The sequence below is a fragment of the Crassostrea angulata genome, chromosome 6 (assembly GCF_025612915.1).
Source record: "Crassostrea angulata isolate pt1a10 chromosome 6, ASM2561291v2, whole genome shotgun sequence".
NCBI lineage: Eukaryota > Metazoa > Mollusca > Bivalvia > Ostreida > Ostreidae > Magallana > Magallana angulata.
In genome coordinates, this window is record NC_069116.1 from 53,446,717 (window position 1) to 53,466,103 (window position 19,387).

A 19,387-nucleotide genomic window follows, 5' to 3' on the forward strand; every position below is an offset into this window, starting at 1 on the left:
TACTTCTGGACATCTTGTTACTTTGTTGAAGCAGATATAAAGTAAATTCTAGTGACAAATCCACAGCAACTTGTTGCAAATTATGAAGAAAAAAAACTATTTTTGTTGCTGTTTCGTATATATATATGAGACGCATTAACAACACTACATATTCAAAATAAATGGAGGCATTAGAAATAATAAAATAACAGCTCATAAACTGCTTGCCTTAATTCAGTCATCCATCACCTCTTTCTCACTAATGTACCTCTAATTGATTCCTGAAGGGGAGGGTATGCCAAGCATCTACTTCATAATATACTGTTCATACATAATACAGAATGGAATTATGTATTCGTGGGTTGGTGTCTCAACAACGCTATTCAAAAATTAATTATATCTGTTACCCCCTCCTCTCTCTCTCTCTCTCTCTCTCTCTCTCTCTCTCTCTCTCTCTCTCTCTCTCTCTCTCGTGAAATTATCATCACAACACGTACATGATATTTATATTTTCGAGTTAATTTTTCAAAACGCTGCACGTATTATAAGATGTTTTTAAGAAGATTAATACGTGACTCACTACATCAACAAAATTCTAGGAACAAAAACGTTTATAATTGCTGGATCGTCTAGGACTCGTGTTTACCAACATCAAACACAGGCTGCTCATTTCCTTTATTCATAAATTATAACATATTTCTTAATTCACTTCAAAAATAAAAAATTCATCAAACATGTCTACATCAGAGATATATATTTCAGCTAACTGTAATTAACGATCTTGAGCACTGCGTGAAATCCCCAAGAGGTCAGTGTGATAAGGCATCAATTTACTGTTCTTGGAAAGACATTTAAAGTTTGAGTTATAGATTAAACTGTTACCATGTATTAACACGTCTTCAAACATTTTGACACTTCTTAACTTTGCAGACAAAGGTTGTTAACTGCATTATTAGGATATTAACCGTTGTTAATCTGAAAAATTTGAAATATCGTTCCTTATCAGCGTGTCCTTGTCTTGTGCGATAAGAAACATATAAGGACTCTATTGATTCACTAACAAGTGTTAAAAACTTTTGTTCTTTCAATTTTGCCAGTAACTTGGTAGTTTGATGCACGTGAGTTTGGCGCCTGAGTGGGAGTTCCGGTGACCCGTGGCACGGCAGCTAACGGAGAGGGGGAGGAGGCAGAAGAGCCGTTTATCTTACTCTCGCCATGCTCCATTTCAAACCACAAGGCCGGTCTTGGCGAGACGTGGGTGTAGAAGGTAAGAAATGAAAACCATATCAACACAAATGAATTAATTTCACTTAAAATTTGGTTAAAATCAAGAATATTTTAACAAATCTATTGTTCTTCCTTGCAAGTGTATAAATATTTTCAGATAATGACTGTTGTTTGGATAAATTTTTGATAATAAAAAAAACTTTTTGCTTTTTAGATGTTAGCCTACGATGAGACCATCTAATTTAAGGTGCTTTGCATTTGGATTAACTCTAGCGCTTCTTTTGACTCTACACATCTACCATCAAACGGCAAAGAATATAGTTTCAAGTACAGCATCATCTGCTGTAAAAAAGGTAAAAGGGGAAGTCGATTACCTTGACGATGGACCTCCAATAAGCAGACGACTCAAGCCATCAAGCTCCAACCTTCCGCAATGTCGAATCATGAAAAGGAAAAACATCACGTGTCAACCGTTGATTCAAGGAGAAGAAAGGGCAATCAAATTAAGCCGGACGTTAAGATTTTCTGAATTGGTTTTGCCTTGCTTGATTCTTAATTTAGTCAAAAACTGTTCAAATCTAATGGATGTGCATAAGTACATGCTAAACCCAATGTCGCAAGAGGAACTGGAGTTCCCACTGGCCTTTACGATAAAAATGCACACGAACGCCGACCAAGGCGAGCAGTTGATGCGGACTATATACCGACCACACAATGTCTACTGTATCTACAGTACAGGCAACGCGGGTCCCGTGTTTCCCGCGCCCCGTCACGGTATAAACACATCGAGGGGATCGGCCAGGTGAGACAGGTAAACCGCGTTCCCATCACGGTAAACTCATCATCTACCTGTCCCCGCCACGGTAAAATTATCGATGGAAAAGTATCGTATACAAGCGGGAGTTATCTCCCCGAATGACAAATAAATTGAATGTTTCTTAATATTTAATGACGATATTTAACCAAATTTTGACAGAGATTATAATCGAAATACATGGAGTCTGTTTTACTATTTTTTTTATTTCATAGCTATTAAATAAATTATTAAAGTATTTAATTTAATACTCGTGCAGCAAATGCAAATAAAATATTTTCGAATCCATTATCATATTTTAAGAGCTAGGGTCGTTAAATCAAAAATTATCATGAAATGATTTTAATTGCCAATAAAATTATAAATATGTACGCAGTGTGATTGTGTTTTCTTAACAATTAATTGGTCCGCCTAAATTTGTATTGTTTGTTTTGAAGTCCATGCTTGTCAACTAATGATGAGCAAGTGATTAAAAATTAGGGCTTCCTATAAAATTACCAACCCGGTATTTTTAGCATGTTCCGTTCATTTCTTACAAGGTTTTCTACGTGTAAAGAACATTTTTTGTGAATACACGTTTTAGTGAATTTGTGTTGAGTTACTTTAGGTACGTGTATGGCTCGTCGTTTGTCATAGCGCGAGGAGTCCCACTTTCTAGTGCGTTACGTTTGCGACGACAATCTTTAAGTGCGAAGCCGTGTGTTCTTCAAGACTCAATCTGACTGAGAGAGTAAGGAGCCTTAGAGATACCCAGAGTTGCATAAAATTATGTAATCGAAAGATATTGTAGGTATCCCATGTCATGGTGTCGTGATGGTGTACCAGCTACCCGCCGTGACGGAGGTTAGCGTTCGCTCGCGACCGAGCCCCCCCTCTCTCTCTCTCTCTCTCTCTCTCTCTCTCTCTCTCTCTCTCTCTCTTAACAGAATAACTAGATTATTAAGTAATTAAGTACATGTTTTGAAAGTTTTGCATTTCATGCCGATAAAAAAACATTTAAACATTTCAGTAAATGTAATGATATCATTTTATGTGGGCATGTACATGTAATCTTATTGAATATAAAGCTACTACAAATACAGCCGTACGCGATATAGACTTTTTCTTTTGTCGTGAATAGGTGTGAAAACCCTCAAGGGCATGTCGTTTTCTACCCTGAGTTTGTTAATCACTACATGTATACACAGAAAATGATCGTGACTTAAACTTTATATGTATACACAGGAAACGCATACTGATACACGTTATGATTCCATGTGCTTTAACGCAGCACCAACTTTATATATGAATGATAATTTTATTATTGAATGGAAAAATAGATTTCTTAGTTGATTCCCGACATTTGTTCATTTCTCAATTTAAAACATACACAAGTCATGTATTGACAGTTTACGGCGCTATGCGTGTCAACTTATAAAATGAGAAGTTAAAATTGCTCTGCATTGATACGAGTTCATCTTATGAAAATATCTAATTTTAAGATTGTTATAACAACAGGATCATCAACTAATAGAAATAATAACTGAAATAAGCACGTCAAATACAAAGATATGTGTTCTTATTTACACATCACAAAATTTAACAGCATAATAATCATGTTATGTTGTAATTTGAATGTAGTTTCCGATTTCATGAAATTCTATTTCATAAATATAATTTATTAATTTTATAATAATATGGACCACAATTTATTTACAATGCAGCTGTTATGCTTAAATCTGAAGTCGCATATTTGACGTGGATTTACGCGACCTGCATTGCCTGTAATATACAGTACAGGTAAAGTAACAACAACAACAAGCGGCAGCAGGAATAACGGTAAATCACACCGTCGCGGTGTCATCACGGTCGCAATCCATACCGCGATCAAAAACCGCGATGGTGTATCGCGGGAACGATAAAAATACCGTGACGGTAACGCGGGCCAATACGGGATCCGCGTTGCCTGTACTGTATGTGGACAGGAAGACAATCAAACAGTTCTTTATGATAATGCAGAATCTGGGACGCTGTTTTGACAATGTCTTTGTGGTAGAGGGGAGGCAAAGGGTGACATACGCCAGCATTGATTTGGTGCACGCTGAGTTAGAATGTATGAGGGTTCTTATGAAGTCAAACGTGAAATGGAAATACTATATCAACCTTACTGGACAAGAATTCCCCTTAAGGACAAATTTAGAAATTGTTCAGATTTTGAAGAGTTTAAACGGGGCTAATGACGTTGAAAGTTACAATTTTCCTGAAGCCTTACATTATAGATTTAAGCACAAATACATTAAAGTTGGAAACAAAATGGTTGAAACTAACAACACTCATCCATCATTCCGTTACCGAATAAAAATGAGAAAAGGAAGCGCATACGCCATGTTGAATTATGATTTTGTGAACTTTGTTTTACATGATGACATATCGGAGGAGTTTATCTCGTGGTTGTCTGAGACGTATTCCCCTGAAGAAACCTTGTTCGCCACTTTGAACAGTTTGCCTTGGGCTCCGGGTGGCTACGACATCGAGACATCGGAAGACAACAGCACGTTCTTGTCACGTGCTGTCAAGTGGCAGATGAAGGGCGAGGCTTGCGGTGGGAGGTGGGTGAGAGCGGTGTGTGTGTACGGTCCCTCTGATCTGTCTTGGTTGGTGAAACAGCCTCAGATAATCGCCAACAAGTTTGATATAAACGTCGATACTACCGCCGTAGACTGCTTGGAAGAGCGCATCCGATACCGAACGCAGCATCCCGACACGGGCGGTATGACCTGGAGCTATTATAAGGGCCTCCCCCACGTTAAGATCTATCAGAATCTTACTCAAAAGATCGGAACTCAGCGCTACTCGGAATTTCTAGCGAATCAAAAACATGAATGGATTCGACGAAACGGATGAATTCTTTACGTCGTAATTGAGTGATTGACGCTTGTTTTGTTCGTTATTACATAACAAATTTCAGCGAATTTCAGAATTAGTCAGGAACATTTTTGTGTGAATATGCTCCAAGGAACCACGAGTTGTAATATTTATGTGCTTTGTCATATCAGTACAATTATGCATGTCAAACGATTGCTAAAGCATCAAAAGATCACTATAGTATTGCGAAAAGAACATAAATCAAGGTAGATCTTATGTGACCTTTTGTTTTATGATTATGTTCATCTCGAAAGTGTTGTTATATACCGGTTTTGCATTGATTATTTGCTGACGGACACATTCTCAATCTCGCTGAACTTTTGTTCATTTGTCCGGTGATGCTTTTACATTACTTTGAAGTAAAAATAACAACCATCATGCATTGTACTCACGCTTTATTGACTTTTTATATTTTTTTCTCTAGTTAATTGTAGGTATTTTAGAGGGGCTAATTTTTTTTTTGGGCGGGGTGCCTTTTTTTTGGAGGGGGGGGGGGTTTGTTTTGTTTCTCTTTGTTTTGTTTTTTGGAGTTGTTTCTGTTATTATATTTTTACCAGAGATGAGAAACACCTAAACTACAGTGCATACTTTTGTTTAGTTTTTATTGCTTTGACACATTTTTTATTGTTTCTTTTTCCATTCTTATAACATTTAAAGCATACAAATGTTGCTTTTAAAATGCTAATCTTTTTTTCTAAACCTAAGCAAACTATAGCAAAAATGCCCAATGAGAGGTAAATGAGTTTAATACATGTACATTTAACATTCTCAACAGTACTGGTAAGATCCATTTTTCACAGGATTAATTGTTCCATCTAAAACAACTTCCCTTCGCTATCTTTCAGGTGATTAAGTGATCATGCTGTTTCAGTTATATAATGCCATTTTGAAATTGTTCTTACATACGTAAAGTATACGAATAAAAAAAAAGAAATGAAAAAAAAAGATATTTTTGTTGACTTGTCTCCTCTCCAATTCTTAACCCTTTCATATTTGGGACTTTTTTCTTCATTTTCACGGAGAATTATCGTTGCCAAAAAAGTATAATACATGAAGAATTTAACGTTCATAACGATACAAAGCTTCTATGGAAGTAAGAATTAAATTGCTTACCAATCAAATTTGACCGATACAAACGTGAAAAGATTAAATAGTCCCTAGGTGCGTCAGTTATAATAATTTAAAGGGAATGGAAAGATACTCGGCATTTCATACTGTGGTGCAATCCTTATAGATTCTCTGGGCTATATAAAAGAGAATCCACCGAGGCAGGACACAGTCTGATCGTATCCAGTCATGGCCTCTGCTACAGGAGGAAGCAAACGTTATGACGGGTAGGTGGCTACTGTAGAAACTGATGGATGGGCAGTAGTATTGTGCTTTTGACATCAATATTTTTAATTATTGTCGAAGAGCAGTGTACTACATGATAAAAAAACAAGAGTGTTAAAAGATAGGAACAGATTACCGACATAGCCACGGATACAGAGTCAAAAAGGTGGAATTCTTGTTGTTGGTGTATGTACTAAGGATGAATTAAAAATACTTACCTTCAGTTGTTTGTTTAGAAACTTCTCTTTATAGAAATATCAATAAAAAAGAGTTTATAGACCAGTTCTATGTACAAATATACGAACAGAGATTACTAGTAAGTTTAAATATCGATCAATTTCTTTTTTACAATGTCCAGTCTTGTAAAAATATTTTTTAAAAAACCCATTAATAACTTTGACTACATATAGACATTCATATTGTATTACCTAAGTTGTGTTACGTTAAGGGCCAGTTTCCTTTCATTCATATTGTATTAAACTTATTTGAATATTTTTCATTTCGCTAAATATTATTTATTATATTAAAAAGAAAAAAGTAAAGATTTTAGAAAAAAAAAATACATTGTAACAATACATGTTTCCTTTTCATATTTTATTGAATTATATGTACTTGTAGTTACCTGTCCGTTACATTTCCCCTGAAGTATCTCACACACCTGTGAATAATCACTATTATCATACATGTATTTATCTTGAGTTTTAATGGAGATAACTAAAATAAGATAATTTTTTGCTGTTTAATCCAAATCATAGTTATGTAAAAGGATGAATAAAATTTTATTTTTTATCTTAAAATAAAATTCATGAAATGTTTCATTTTTTGTTGTTAGTGTTGTTGTTTTTACCGCTATTTGTGGTAATTTGTATCAAATGTTATCAAAATACAAATTATTATTTCTCAAGACAAAATAACAAATTATAGTAGTATTGAACATGATTGGTACATGGAGAAGAGAGGGGGCATGTAATAGGGAGATGACCATCAAAAGTACGTAATATGAACAAGAAACATGAAATTGTTATCTAATTTAGGAAATATCGATAAGATTCATTTAAATTGGAGTATTCGATATTTCACAAGCATATATGGTTACATAGTCGTGATATACACACGTAGTTTGAAAACTTTGCCAATAGTAAACAGGGTTTGGAATCATAATGTTCCTGCGCCCGTGTCATCGTCCCTCCAACGTCTAATTAGTTAATCAGAAAATAATCAGAGGAATAAACTTGCCACAAAGATTGCCGTTATCTGAGAGTGTGTGACCCTGATCTAAATTTATCCGATCAATGTCAAGGTCACATTAACATTGGTATGGTCTCCGTGGGACATACAGCATGATTTTTAGAAACTTGTTGGCGGGCATGTTGTCGGGCTTTTGTTGGCATGTCTTGTGTTTCAACAGTATTTATTTTGATACAATGTAATCAGAATAGAAAAATACTAGCATATGATTTACTTGTGAATTTTCTAGAGAGCGCTTGCGTCAAGAGCTGAACGAGAAAGGTTACGTTGTTGTCCCTGACCTTTTCACCCCGACAGAAAGCGACAGGTTGGCCTTGCAGTTCAAAGACTGGGTGGCCAAGTTTGACAAGGCCGAGCTTCCCCTCAAAAAGAGGAGATCGGTGATTCAAACCTACAGGGTCGGCCATTTTGAGGCGAGCTGGGAAGCGCGCCTTAGAGCCAAGGCCGTTTTTCAAGCAGTATGGGGGACTGAGAAACTGCTGTCCAGTGTTGACGGAATAGCCATCGCTAAACCACCTCAAAATGGTACACAAACTATTTTGAATACACAACTATAATAAAGAAATATTTAATCAAGAAGATATTATCAAATTAATAAGAGTTGATTGTGTGTATAAGCCGTTTGATAACTTCCAGATATATGTTCATGTTTGAATTGCACAGTGAAATATTTCTATCCAGCTCACCTTCGTGAATAAATTATATTTAAATTTTCACTGGAATAAAATGTAAAGCAATGTTATAGATGATGACTACCGTGACGTAGATTACGACTGGTTACACCTGGATCAGGGTGTGTGCCGGGAAGGGCTTCATTCTTACCAAGCGGCTGTGTGCCTGGAAGAGCAGACCGTGGACGACTACTGCTTCAGAGTGTTGTCAAAGTCCCACCTCTACCATTCCGAATTCTTCCAAACCTTCCCGAACGCCGCGAAAAAAACAAAGCGCTTTGAGTTTTACAAAATGTTTAAAAAGCAGAAGGAGTTCTTTTATAACAAGGGATGCAAAATAGAGAGTGTTCCCGTTCCCAAGGGTGGCATCGTTTTATGGGATTCTCGTACCGCTCACGACAATGCGCCTCCAATCGCAACTAGAGCGAATCCTCATAGGTGGCGCTTCGTCGTCTTTGTCAGCATGACACCTGCAATCTGGGCAAACGAAAAAGACATGGCATTTAGGAAGGACGCTTATCAGCGAATGCTTCTCACAACACATTGGTCATCTCAAGGGCTGAAAACGTTCCCAGAATACAAAGGAAATAAACGAAAACGGAACCCCGTCAATGTCAGCATAGACGTCTTACCGGAAGTAGCAAGGACACAGGAGGCCAGACTGCTGGCCGGAGATAAACGCTACGACTTTGAAGACGGCAAACCTAATGGTCCTGCGGCACCAAAATGGAGATTTGGTGGTTATGAAAATTTTGGCACCGGCTGATAATGTTGACACATCACTAGAAGTGCATATATTGTATATGATCTTGATCGTGGGTGTAGATTTATCTTTCAGAAGCCTATTCTTCCTCACCAAACAACAGACACCCTATCCCATCGACTGATAAATTCCATTGCTATTTCATATTTTTCATATACTAGGAATGAAAACAAAATCGAAAAACAGTAATTTTTCACGGCACAAGTAAATAATTGAGCTATAGTATGTTACCACCAGTTTGTGTTTTAGTTATTTCAATCAAAATGAAGGCTAGATTACTTGTTCGATGTGAGGTACTCTAAAAACCAGGGATACATTCAAATAATACTACTTAGCGTGATTTCAAGTTCATTTTAATACTGTGGCATTGACTAAGCACACGTTTAAAAGGCAGCGGGTAGATTACATTGTTGTTACAAACCATTACTTGTACCATTGCAAACTCTGTATCTTGTTATAAACGTGTTTCTATATATTGAATTTTCTAGTAGTATATACACGAGTATTTCCTGGAATGATATGTGGTGTTCGGACAAAAAAGATGATTGTATTAGTATGGATACCCTTTTTATTTTTGTCTGGATTACCAAAGATAGCAATAAAGTTATTTGCAAATGGTCTTTTGCGTGTGTCTCTTTAGTTGGGGCAGGGAAGGGGGGGGGGTGTAAGGTGTGTTTAAATGAGAATGAAAAAGACACAGATTCATTTTAGCATATTTGAACAAGCAAATTGATTTCAAGTCTTTAAAAGTTTTTAAGATTTCAAAATTTAGGACCTCGTCATGAGTTAGTTTTATTTTTGCCGAAAATCTAGAGATATATTACACAACAGATATAGAAGATAAAGATTAACAGTTGTTAGAAAGTTATTATCTATTGCATTCAAAATGTATTGCCTCGGGCAGTAAGAAATAATTTAGACTTTTGACAAGAAGATCATTTTAAATGCTAACGGGATGTAAAAAACATTTCTATCCCGGCTTAATTTATTCTTGAACAAATCAAGGTTTTGAAACCGTACCGTATGTACTTTGATTTATGAATGATGTCATAAACACTGATCAGCAATGCAAGAGAAACTGGTTACTGTAAACTGGGTTTTTTTTATTTTGCCCCATGTTATTTTCACATTTGAAAACAGTTTCGCTTCGTCTTGAATTCGCCCAGACACAGTTGTGCTTATTTCAGAGAGACAATTTGAGACATTAGAATTTGCCAAATCTGACATTCGTCCGCTGACAACAAGGACGAATGGGGCAAAAATAAAACGGCGGTGAACATTTCCCTGTGAGCAGTACCACTACGGTACAGCACCAATTCTTTGAGGCTATTTAAACGATATCAGATTTCTTGGGGGAAAATCAGTATATATACATCATTACGTGATAAAATGAAAAACAATATTAAAAAAAATCAGTGAATATTTCAGCTAGTAGTAACGTTGCTTCAACTGAACCAGCATGTTGACCATTTGGAGAAATTTAACATCTGTTTCGATTCAATTGAAATATTTCTCAAACTCGATACCTGCTTTATACAAGGATTTACTATTACCAACCCTGGTTCTTTTACATTTTAGTTTCGAAAGGTTATTGAAACTGCGTATTTCAAATAAAGGATCAAAGATACTCCAAATCAATTACATATTTTATTGTAATAATTTGAATGATATATAAATACTTTATTAAACAAAACCTAACATTTATTAAACAAAACCTAACATAACATTTATAAGACATTAATAAATAAACAATTAGTAAACATTATAACTGACAAAAGAAACAAAATAAATATGATGTGTGTGTTTTGTGTTTCTTCTTCATACATGGTATGTACATCTGTCCAGATAAAACCGATAAAAATAAATAAGTCATAAATAATATATATTCACACGGCATTATTGCTTGCTCATCTGTATATCATACATATTAAATACAAATTACATAATAATGTCGACGCTTACAGCGACACCAAGTCGTAAACCGCAGTACAGTCAGTGACAAAACAAAAATTAAACACTCAGGAGGTCGATTTAAACGAGAAAAATTAAACATTTTTCTAACAAAAAAAATGACACTTTCTCTCGTAATCGACAATATTAGATATACATCATTATTACAAAACAATAGAAATATAATTTACCTGATATAACTTTCGGTCATGACATATTTTAATTAATGCATATTCCCGTCGGCAAAGCGCGCCCTTGCACCTAACGATGTGGTTAAACATTCAAATCTCCATACGTTTTGCCACGGAGCACATTTCTCTCATTAAAATGAAGAGAAACGGCTTAGGGCGTGTCTCAAAACCTCTGGTTAATCCCCGCTGTCATAAATATTTAGCGCTGTCACACGGTGTCAAGCTCCAGCACGAGAGAATATGACAAATTGTCACGATGCCTAAAACAGAATGGCTTTGTAGAAGCACCTCTACAGTTGCCCCTTGCCTCAATGAGAGTTGTCCTTTGGAGGATTTCATGTTGCATTGTACCCTTCATCTTCATGTAAAAATAATGTATTCAAATTCGTCTGGAATGCACCCGTTGTATATTTTTACCTGAAACATCGATTTCAAGAAACATAAGATGCATGGTCACTAGATTTTGATATTTATACATTTATTGTATAAATGGTGTTCCATTAGATAATACTTACGTCATCAGCGTAACCTCTGAACCCGTCTTCTCTGTTACACCCTCCAACCTGAATGGCAGGATGTCTGTTAGGAATGGATCCTGGGTTAAAAAAAGAAAAAGAAACGTTATTAGATTGGTATCCAATTTAACTGACATTCATTGCATCGGGTTAACTTTGTCAATATTTGAATTTCACCGACCTTCTACTGGAATGGTCTCCTTTTTATCATTGATGCTAGCTGTAAATGTATCCCCTGCATACACATAGGTGGCTGTGTTCCATTTGAAGGGCTAAAATGTCAGATACAATTCGATGAAAAAGGTTTATATACAATCGGTAATTGAATTGTTTCGAAATTTATGTTTGGGTCTAAATTGTATAATAATATGCAACCTATCGTATTTATATCACGGTTTATAAGTGTATTTATACGATTATGGCTTACCTCATACGGTAAAACTATTTGATTGTTGCGTTGCTTGTTGGTACTTAATTTGAAAATAGCTTGTTTTGTTTTTGTGTCAAGTCGAATGTCAACTGTAGAACCAATAGGAGAACCATTGCAATTGGATACAAGGCCCATCGGGTTTTTCGAATATCCATAAGGAAAGAAACGAATCTGTATTCCAAGCAAAGGCCCAAGTTCAACATTAGCGTATCGCCAAAATGAAATTTTTCCTACTCCATAGAAGAAACCAGTTCCATCCTTCAGCCTGACATTTTCTTTGCCAATTCCATTCCTGTTTCCAGATTTGTCAGTGAAAGCTTCTAATTCATCTCCCTCGAAGTCGATCAGTGTATCGGGGTTACAAACTAGAGAATCATTATAGGCATAAGATAAAAAAAAAAAAACAACAACAACAAAATTCCTTCCAAGAAAATTTGAATAAATATTTCAGTTAGACACCAAAAGAATACCTGCTCCTTCCGGTATGATATTACTGATAACACATGTACACTGAACTTCGTCAAATCGTGTGCCGGGTGCGCATTTTTGGACATTGAACCCATCTGTAAACGTAGTCAATGACCCCTCCACGGCGGTCCAGATGCAGTCTATACAAAAAAAAATATATCGCTTGAAATATTATTTTGGCGATGTTTTATTATAATTATCATGAAATTATTCGTATCAAAATGTAAACCAGAGCGGTGTTGGATTTTGTTATCCATTTACAGGTATCGTAACCCTCTTAAAGTGAAAGCAAATAGACAAACAAAACTCCTATTGGTTTATGTAATAGTATTGGAAAGTATACTAGTATTTACTTTCAGGTTCTGTGGGTTGTACCACGTCCATTGGCGGATCTTCGTCTTTGCACGTGAAATCTGGTACACATGTGTCTCCTATCCCATCGTATCGATAATTCTGGCTGCAGAATTCGAAATCTGATGTTCTACGCTCACATTTCCAAAAATATCGACATCGTCCCAAGAACGGGTGGGATTTTACTGCAGGATTTTTACAGGGATCTAAAATAAAAGAAAACGATACAAAAATGAGTGTCTGTCTTCAGCTTGCTAAATTATTTAATAAATAAAAGTAAATTACATATGCATAACCCTTACCCGCTGCACAGTTGACATAAACAGACTTTTGACAAGCCAGTGTTTCAGGATTCCAAAAATTTCCAATTGCGCATTCCTTTTCAAATGCTCTAACTTGGTCCCCATTTCTGTGACATTCGACAAATCTGTTGCAAATTTCAGCCTCGGGTAAATAGCAGATGTCATTCACATAGTGACATTGGTGGCAAACGCCTAAAAACCAATTGAAAAAAAAACTCGTAAAGGGAACAAGCTTGGAAAAATATGCACATGTAAAACTAGAAATTAAAAACAAACTTACTAGGATGCAGTTCCTCTTTTGTCACAGAATCATTCTGTAGTTTCATTACTATAGTGCTGTTAACGGAAAACAATGGAGGGACTGGGGTAATTTCTGGTATTTCCTTAAATATGGAACCTCCTGCAATGGGAGTTATTTCTATATTTGAATCCTTTCCCGTGCCGCTTCCCGATGAACCTGCAAAGTTTATTGCTGGAGGGCGTGGAAGATCTGAAATTTTGCTAATTTTTGGCCCAAGCGTACGTTTTGCTGGTTCATATGGAACTGCATTTAGTTTAGTTTCGACATTGATGTCTTTCTCTTTCTGGCTCAGAACAGAATTTGTCTCTGAATTTTTATTCAGCGTGCTAGAAAACGATGGACCAGAAAATTTCATTGGTGGCGGACGAGGAAGGTTTGCAATGGAAGCAACACTTTTCCTGGATGAATCATTTGGTGTTTGAGTATTACGTTGCTTAATTCTGAAGGCGCTAGGTGAGAGCATTGAAGGCTGTGGCAGTGTGTTTGGTCTCGCTGTCGTTGTAATGAAGCTCTGAAAAGCGATATTATCAAATTTACCGTCAATATTTATCGGTGGTGGATTATCTTGCGAAAACATGTCAGGTGGTTCAAGTGAATATGAAAGCGTTGGAACGCCCATGTTTAATCGTGCTTCCGTTGTACTTACTGTATTTGGTTTCCCAGTTACTAAATATTCTTTGATTTTTATTCTATATGGTTCAGCTACTTCGATTTGAGACCTTTGTAACTGAGGTTCAAATATGAAGGCATTTTGCCTTCGAGCTGTCTGTTTGGTTTTTAATTGTTTCATGGAATCTCTTGTGAAGTCACCTTGAAATGTTTCTTTTCGTGGTTTGAATGCAACTGCATTATTTCTAGAAATTGTTGGTTTTGGTGGTAACCTTCTTTGTATATTTTTTGTGTTTTCGATTTGGAATCTTTGCCGTTGAGGTTCAAATGGAATTGCATTATTGTTTGAAACTTGAGCTGTTGTTTCTGGTGTTCTTCTCTGAACAGTTTTCGTATCCTCGATCTGAAATCTCTGCTTCTTAGGGTTAAATACATAAGCGTTTGGTTTTTGAACATTTTTCTGAGATTGTGATGATATTGGTGCAAGACCTCCGGCTCGTTTTCTATTTTCATTATTGACTTTATCGTTGCGCAATCGTAGGTTTTGTCGTATTTGATTTCTTTTGTACTTTGAAACAGAGAAAAAGGTATTAAATTCTTCTCCTCCAATATTTTGTGCATTTGTACCCACATTTACTCCATTTTGAAAGTTTTTGATTTCATCCTTTGGAAAATACTTTCCCCTTAATTGGTACCACATTTCAAGACTGTTGCCCATTTTGTTTTCAGTGTAAGGTGCATTTGTTCTGGCAATATTCAGGTTTTTAAAGTCTCTTTGGTTGAATGGCTTAGATACGGGTAGTGATCTGCTAGCTGATGCTGTATTTCTATTGCTCACACTTGATCCGTCTTCAACTACAATGATGGGTGGCATCGTATTTTTACTTTCGAAAATTTGTATTGAATTTTGTTTACTTTTTTGAAGTCGTGCATTTGGACTCGATGGAGACCAAACAGTTTCAAATGGCTGGTTCCGACGAACATTAGGTATGTTTGCATTATTTATTTGGCCACCATGATTTTGGTTAAAGTAATTCGAGGAAATTGGCATACCTGGTGCTCCAAAGTTTGCTACAAATTTTCTAGTTTTGTCAAATAAAGCTTGCATATCATTTGAACCTTGGCCACTACTTTGATTTCTGACTTTTGTGGGATTCTCATTTCTTTCACGCACATTAGATTTTCTTGCTGATACGACGTCATCTTTGTTGTTAATTTGATACTGATAAAGGGATACTCCCCTATCCCGTTGCGTAGAAATGGGTTTCTGTGGTCTTTTTTTAGCAACAGAAAGAGGAAAAGCATTGTTCGGAAGAGAGTTTTTGTCGTATATGGATTGGACATCTACAGGTAATTGCCTGGTGCTTGGTACATTGGTTGTTTTGGTCAAAGTAGATCTCTGGTTTGCTGTTTCGGTTCGGTCATTTGGTTTAAAATCAAAATCAGGATCGAATGGAATTTTTGGTTCATATTTGAACATGTTTGCCTTTTTGTTTGTGTTCTCATTGAAATCTTTCCTAAATACGTCCGATGGAGGCGGGGGTGGAGCGGGCACAACGTTAGATAGTGCTTTTAAACGAGGTTTTGAAATAGTGGTACTCTTTGGTATAGTCCCAGAATTTGATAGAGCCACTTTTGGTGATCCTAACGTAGGTTTAGACGGTGGCAGAGATTTTTCCTTCAAGTTATTTTCTCTTGGTAAGAGAGGGATAGATGGAGGGCGAGATGGTTCTTTTGCAACACTTCCTGTTTTCAGTGTAGGCTTTGATGGCTCTGGTCTTACGATTGCCTCAGATGGAGGAAGTGGAGTGTTTTCCTCCAATGAAGGTCCAGGAACAGGCTCGGTTGTCGAAATGACTGCAATTTCATCCGCAACAACTAATGGAGTTGAGGTTTCTCTTGTTAGTTGAGATGCTGGGGGGTTTCTTGGAGGCGGCATAGGTGGAGCGGGAAACGTTGTGTTAGGATTCTTCTTTACAAACTCCTTAAATTCGTTTAGTTTTTCTTCATAATTTGGGACTTCTGCTACCGTTACATCCATAAACTCAGAAGGAGTTTTCTGGTCAACAACGATAGGCTTTTCGGCAGTATTTTCGATTACATCATTGGTCGACGCTGTATTGATAGAGACTATTGTGTTTAAATCTGTGGTTGTCATGGCATCGTTTTCTGCAGTATTTGTTAATTCTGTTATATCCGGTATTGCCTCTGGAGTTAGGATTTCGGTTGCAGGGTTGACTTGTTCATTTAGGGCGTTTATTCCAGTGGCACCAGCTTCGTCTACAACGTTTTCTGTTTCTATAGTCAATGTAGCAGTCGTAGATACGGCTTCAATTCCTATTGGAAATTCGCTGCGAGTTTCTGCCATAGCAGTGTCCTGTCCAGGTACAACTGGTAAAACCTCATCCTGAACAATCGGTCTATTATCCAAATTTCCAAGTACTTTGGAACTGTTTGCTGGCAACGTTGTCCCAGTGAGAAGAATTGGATCATTTCTACCATCAAACGTTCCTTGGGGATCAAAGTTAGAGTCAACTGTTGTCATCGGTACATCTGTGATGGGTGTAGTAGTTTCCATATTGTCCACAGCTATTACACCATCCCCTACTGAAATCACCTCTGGTCCAGATTCTACCAAAGGCGTCTCCCCTTGAGCTGTTGCAACTGTTTCAATGATGCCTTCTGGTAAGATCTCCTCGGTAGGGTTAAGGTCAGCAGTCATATCTCCATTAGCAGAAGGTGCTTCGGTCGGTACATCAGGTGTTTCCTCTAAGCCGGTTGGCACAGAAGGCAATCCTTCAACAGCATCTACAACTAGATCAGGTGGAGGGGTTGGGTCTTCTAATGCCGGACTGACTGTCGCTGTGTCTCCTACTGCATCTAATGCAACCTGTTCATTGGCGTTGGTTACTACTGCAGGTTCTTCAAATATATCTGAGAAGAAAAATATTATTGAGAAAAGGGTTTGTCTCTAAATTATACAAATCCATTTTTTTTTTCATTAAACATTTATTGGTAACATGGAATTTAATTTTTTTAACCTACCTCCTGGGGCTGGGGGACCGTCGGGAAATGCTGCAATGTTTGGCAGGATGTCTTCTTGGCCTAGAAAGAATAATTTCTTTATTTTAAAGATATAGTAAAACAACATATTCATTTAAAACACGTTAGTGCGGGTATTAGATCAACTAACAGTACATATGATCTCTATCAAATACTTATCAATGTATTTGTAATCTACGTATCAAATTATTAAATATTTGAATGACATCTGTATGCGATGCATTAATTGCAGTGAATTAATTCTGTTAGGCAGAATGAGTTATGAGAGAACATATCATTTTTGACGTATAGTCGGAGATTTCACTGTCAAGTGTTGTCAATCTTAAGAGCCCACAAAAATGGCTTTCTATATATCGTTACATGAGTGTTATCCATCAAATTTAACTTTATTTCTTTTCCAAAATACATAAATCGTGATATTCTTTCTCGGCAGTGAGTTAAACATCTGTCAAAATGTAATGAGAAACTTGATGACACGAGACCATGGTTATATGGATATCATATTCATTGATTCTTTCTGCGTTTGATCTTCGTCTCATTTCATCTATCAAAGACATTTCACACGACAAGTCATCGAAATCTTATTTCTGTTGCATTGCCTTTATAATGTTATTAGGTTGTAATTTTAACGCAGGGAAATTTGGGTTTTTAGGCTACTGATTTTGTTATTTCATTATTCAATTTTGTCTTATTTTATTTTCTATTTATCTATTCATCTATTTATTCGTTTATTTTATTTTGTAGTTGTAGTTTCATAACTATTTAGTACTGTTAACGGATATCTGAAAAAAGAGTTTTCCTAAGTTGAATTGTTCCGGTGTATATATACAAGTATGTCAATGTAATGTTAAGGGATTATTATAAGGATATTTTATGCGTTTAATTATCAGTTAAGGAGGAATTAGGAAATATCCAGATATATCTATGCTAATAAAAAGTACGTTGCAAAAATCTAGTCGAATACAAAAGTGTTCAAATATGGAAACTTAATATCTGAAAAGTCCAAAAAAGTGATTTGTTCTGTATTTCATAAAAATCAAATTAATAACATAATTCTTACCTTGTGAAAGCGGTGCATGCAATGCTATTAGAAACAGAAACAAGCTAAAAGTTCTTTTAGAAATTCTCATTTTGGAAACATTCAATGTCAATTTTCTTCAACACTAAATATGTGATTCTGTATAATCCTTTATATGTCCTTCGCACGTTGTACACACTTAACTTGCAAATCCTCTACATGTACTTGTTAATATTTGTTTTCAAGATTCCAAACTTTTATAAATCGGCCACAAATATCGGCAAAGAGAAACTTCTGGTTCGCTAAATATGAAAATTGAAAGTGTATTCCAGAAGGTTGAAGGCAGTACGTTGATGTTGCGTCAAAGCGACGTCCCTTGTGTTATTGCCCTGGTCTCTCTCCCATCCCTTCCAATTTATACTTCTAATTAAAATATTGCATGAAATTTCATACCTGGGTGATCACTGGTGTCGTTAATGTGAAACCTACAAGTGTTGGTTAATGCGTGTCACTTCATAATTCTTGTTATAACTCTTCGTGATTAAAGACCAAGTACATGTTTTGTTCTTATTGACAATTAATATTTGATTGAATCGCATATTGAGCCAAATTTATTCATGGCAATCCCGAATTATCATTGTTTAATTCACAACGAGCTAAACCGAAAACTGGGAATTTTAGGGGTTCTTCTCTTTATATCTCCATGGTAAACCCTGCAATAATAAAGATGATATGATTGATTTAATTTCTGTCTTTAGGAGCAGATCACTGTAGATATTTCTGATTGTAGTGTCGGTAAAAAAGACAAATTTATATAATTAAACTACTCTGAAGCAATTTAAAATGATCTCATAACTCTTTGCCAAAATAAAATTGGATTAGAAATCTCTTTATTTATAAACTACTTTTTCTATTTATTAAAATGATATAAATTTCAAATCACATGTACATTATTATAATTTTTAAACTAGAGCCGTAGATACACTGGTGGGAACTTTTGTCTCTATATGTGAGAGTGCTTTATTTCAACTCAATTTGCGTGTTAACTGTTGTATTCATTGAAAGGGCGGATGTTTATAATTACATCAACAAACAGCAAAGTAAAGGGCGGAAGTGCATACTAGTATTTATCCAGTGTAAATATATATTTTCCGACTATGTAATACATTCTAGTTGCATCTTTCTAGTTACAGATTTACGAAGATACCTAAGTCTTACAACAAATAATTTATCTGCTACCAAATGTTTCAG

General features: G+C 36.1%; 3 protein-coding genes across 4 annotated transcripts; 2 read left to right on the top strand and 1 right to left on the bottom strand.

Moving 5' to 3' along the window:
• The first annotated feature begins 697 nt into the window (after positions 1–697).
• On the top strand, positions 698–7,074 carry LOC128188668 (beta-1,3-galactosyl-O-glycosyl-glycoprotein beta-1,6-N-acetylglucosaminyltransferase-like). The gene is made up of 3 exons (XM_052859866.1): positions 698–1,246; positions 1,421–1,934; positions 3,974–7,074. Exons 2-3 carry the CDS (start codon positions 1,434–1,436, stop codon positions 4,901–4,903), a joined length of 1,431 nt encoding a protein of 476 aa, XP_052715826.1. The 5' UTR covers positions 698–1,246; positions 1,421–1,433; the 3' UTR covers positions 4,904–7,074.
• LOC128188667 (uncharacterized) lies at positions 6,126–10,433 on the top strand. Its single transcript, XM_052859865.1, has 3 exons — positions 6,126–6,258; positions 7,734–8,029; positions 8,250–10,433. Exons 1-3 carry the CDS (start codon positions 6,221–6,223, stop codon positions 8,939–8,941), a joined length of 1,026 nt encoding a protein of 341 aa, XP_052715825.1. The 5' UTR covers positions 6,126–6,220; the 3' UTR covers positions 8,942–10,433.
• A 138-nt stretch (positions 10,434–10,571) lies between these two features.
• On the bottom strand, positions 10,572–18,511 carry LOC128188666 (uncharacterized). Of its 2 annotated transcripts, XM_052859864.1 has the most exons (11): positions 18,179–18,511; positions 17,101–17,160; positions 14,093–16,989; positions 13,426–13,957; positions 13,146–13,337; positions 12,846–13,049; positions 12,495–12,632; positions 12,022–12,389; positions 11,776–11,866; positions 11,595–11,674; positions 10,572–11,496 (listed from the first exon to the last, which is right to left on the bottom strand). In XM_052859864.1, exons 1-11 carry the CDS (start codon positions 18,246–18,248, stop codon positions 11,440–11,442), a joined length of 4,689 nt encoding a protein of 1,562 aa, XP_052715824.1. In that variant the 5' UTR covers positions 18,249–18,511; the 3' UTR covers positions 10,572–11,439. The 2 variants fall into 2 exon arrangements, with proteins under 2 accessions (XP_052715824.1, XP_052715823.1); XM_052859863.1 differs by having other exon boundaries at positions 13,426–16,989.
• Positions 18,512–19,387: the final 876 nt, after the last annotated feature.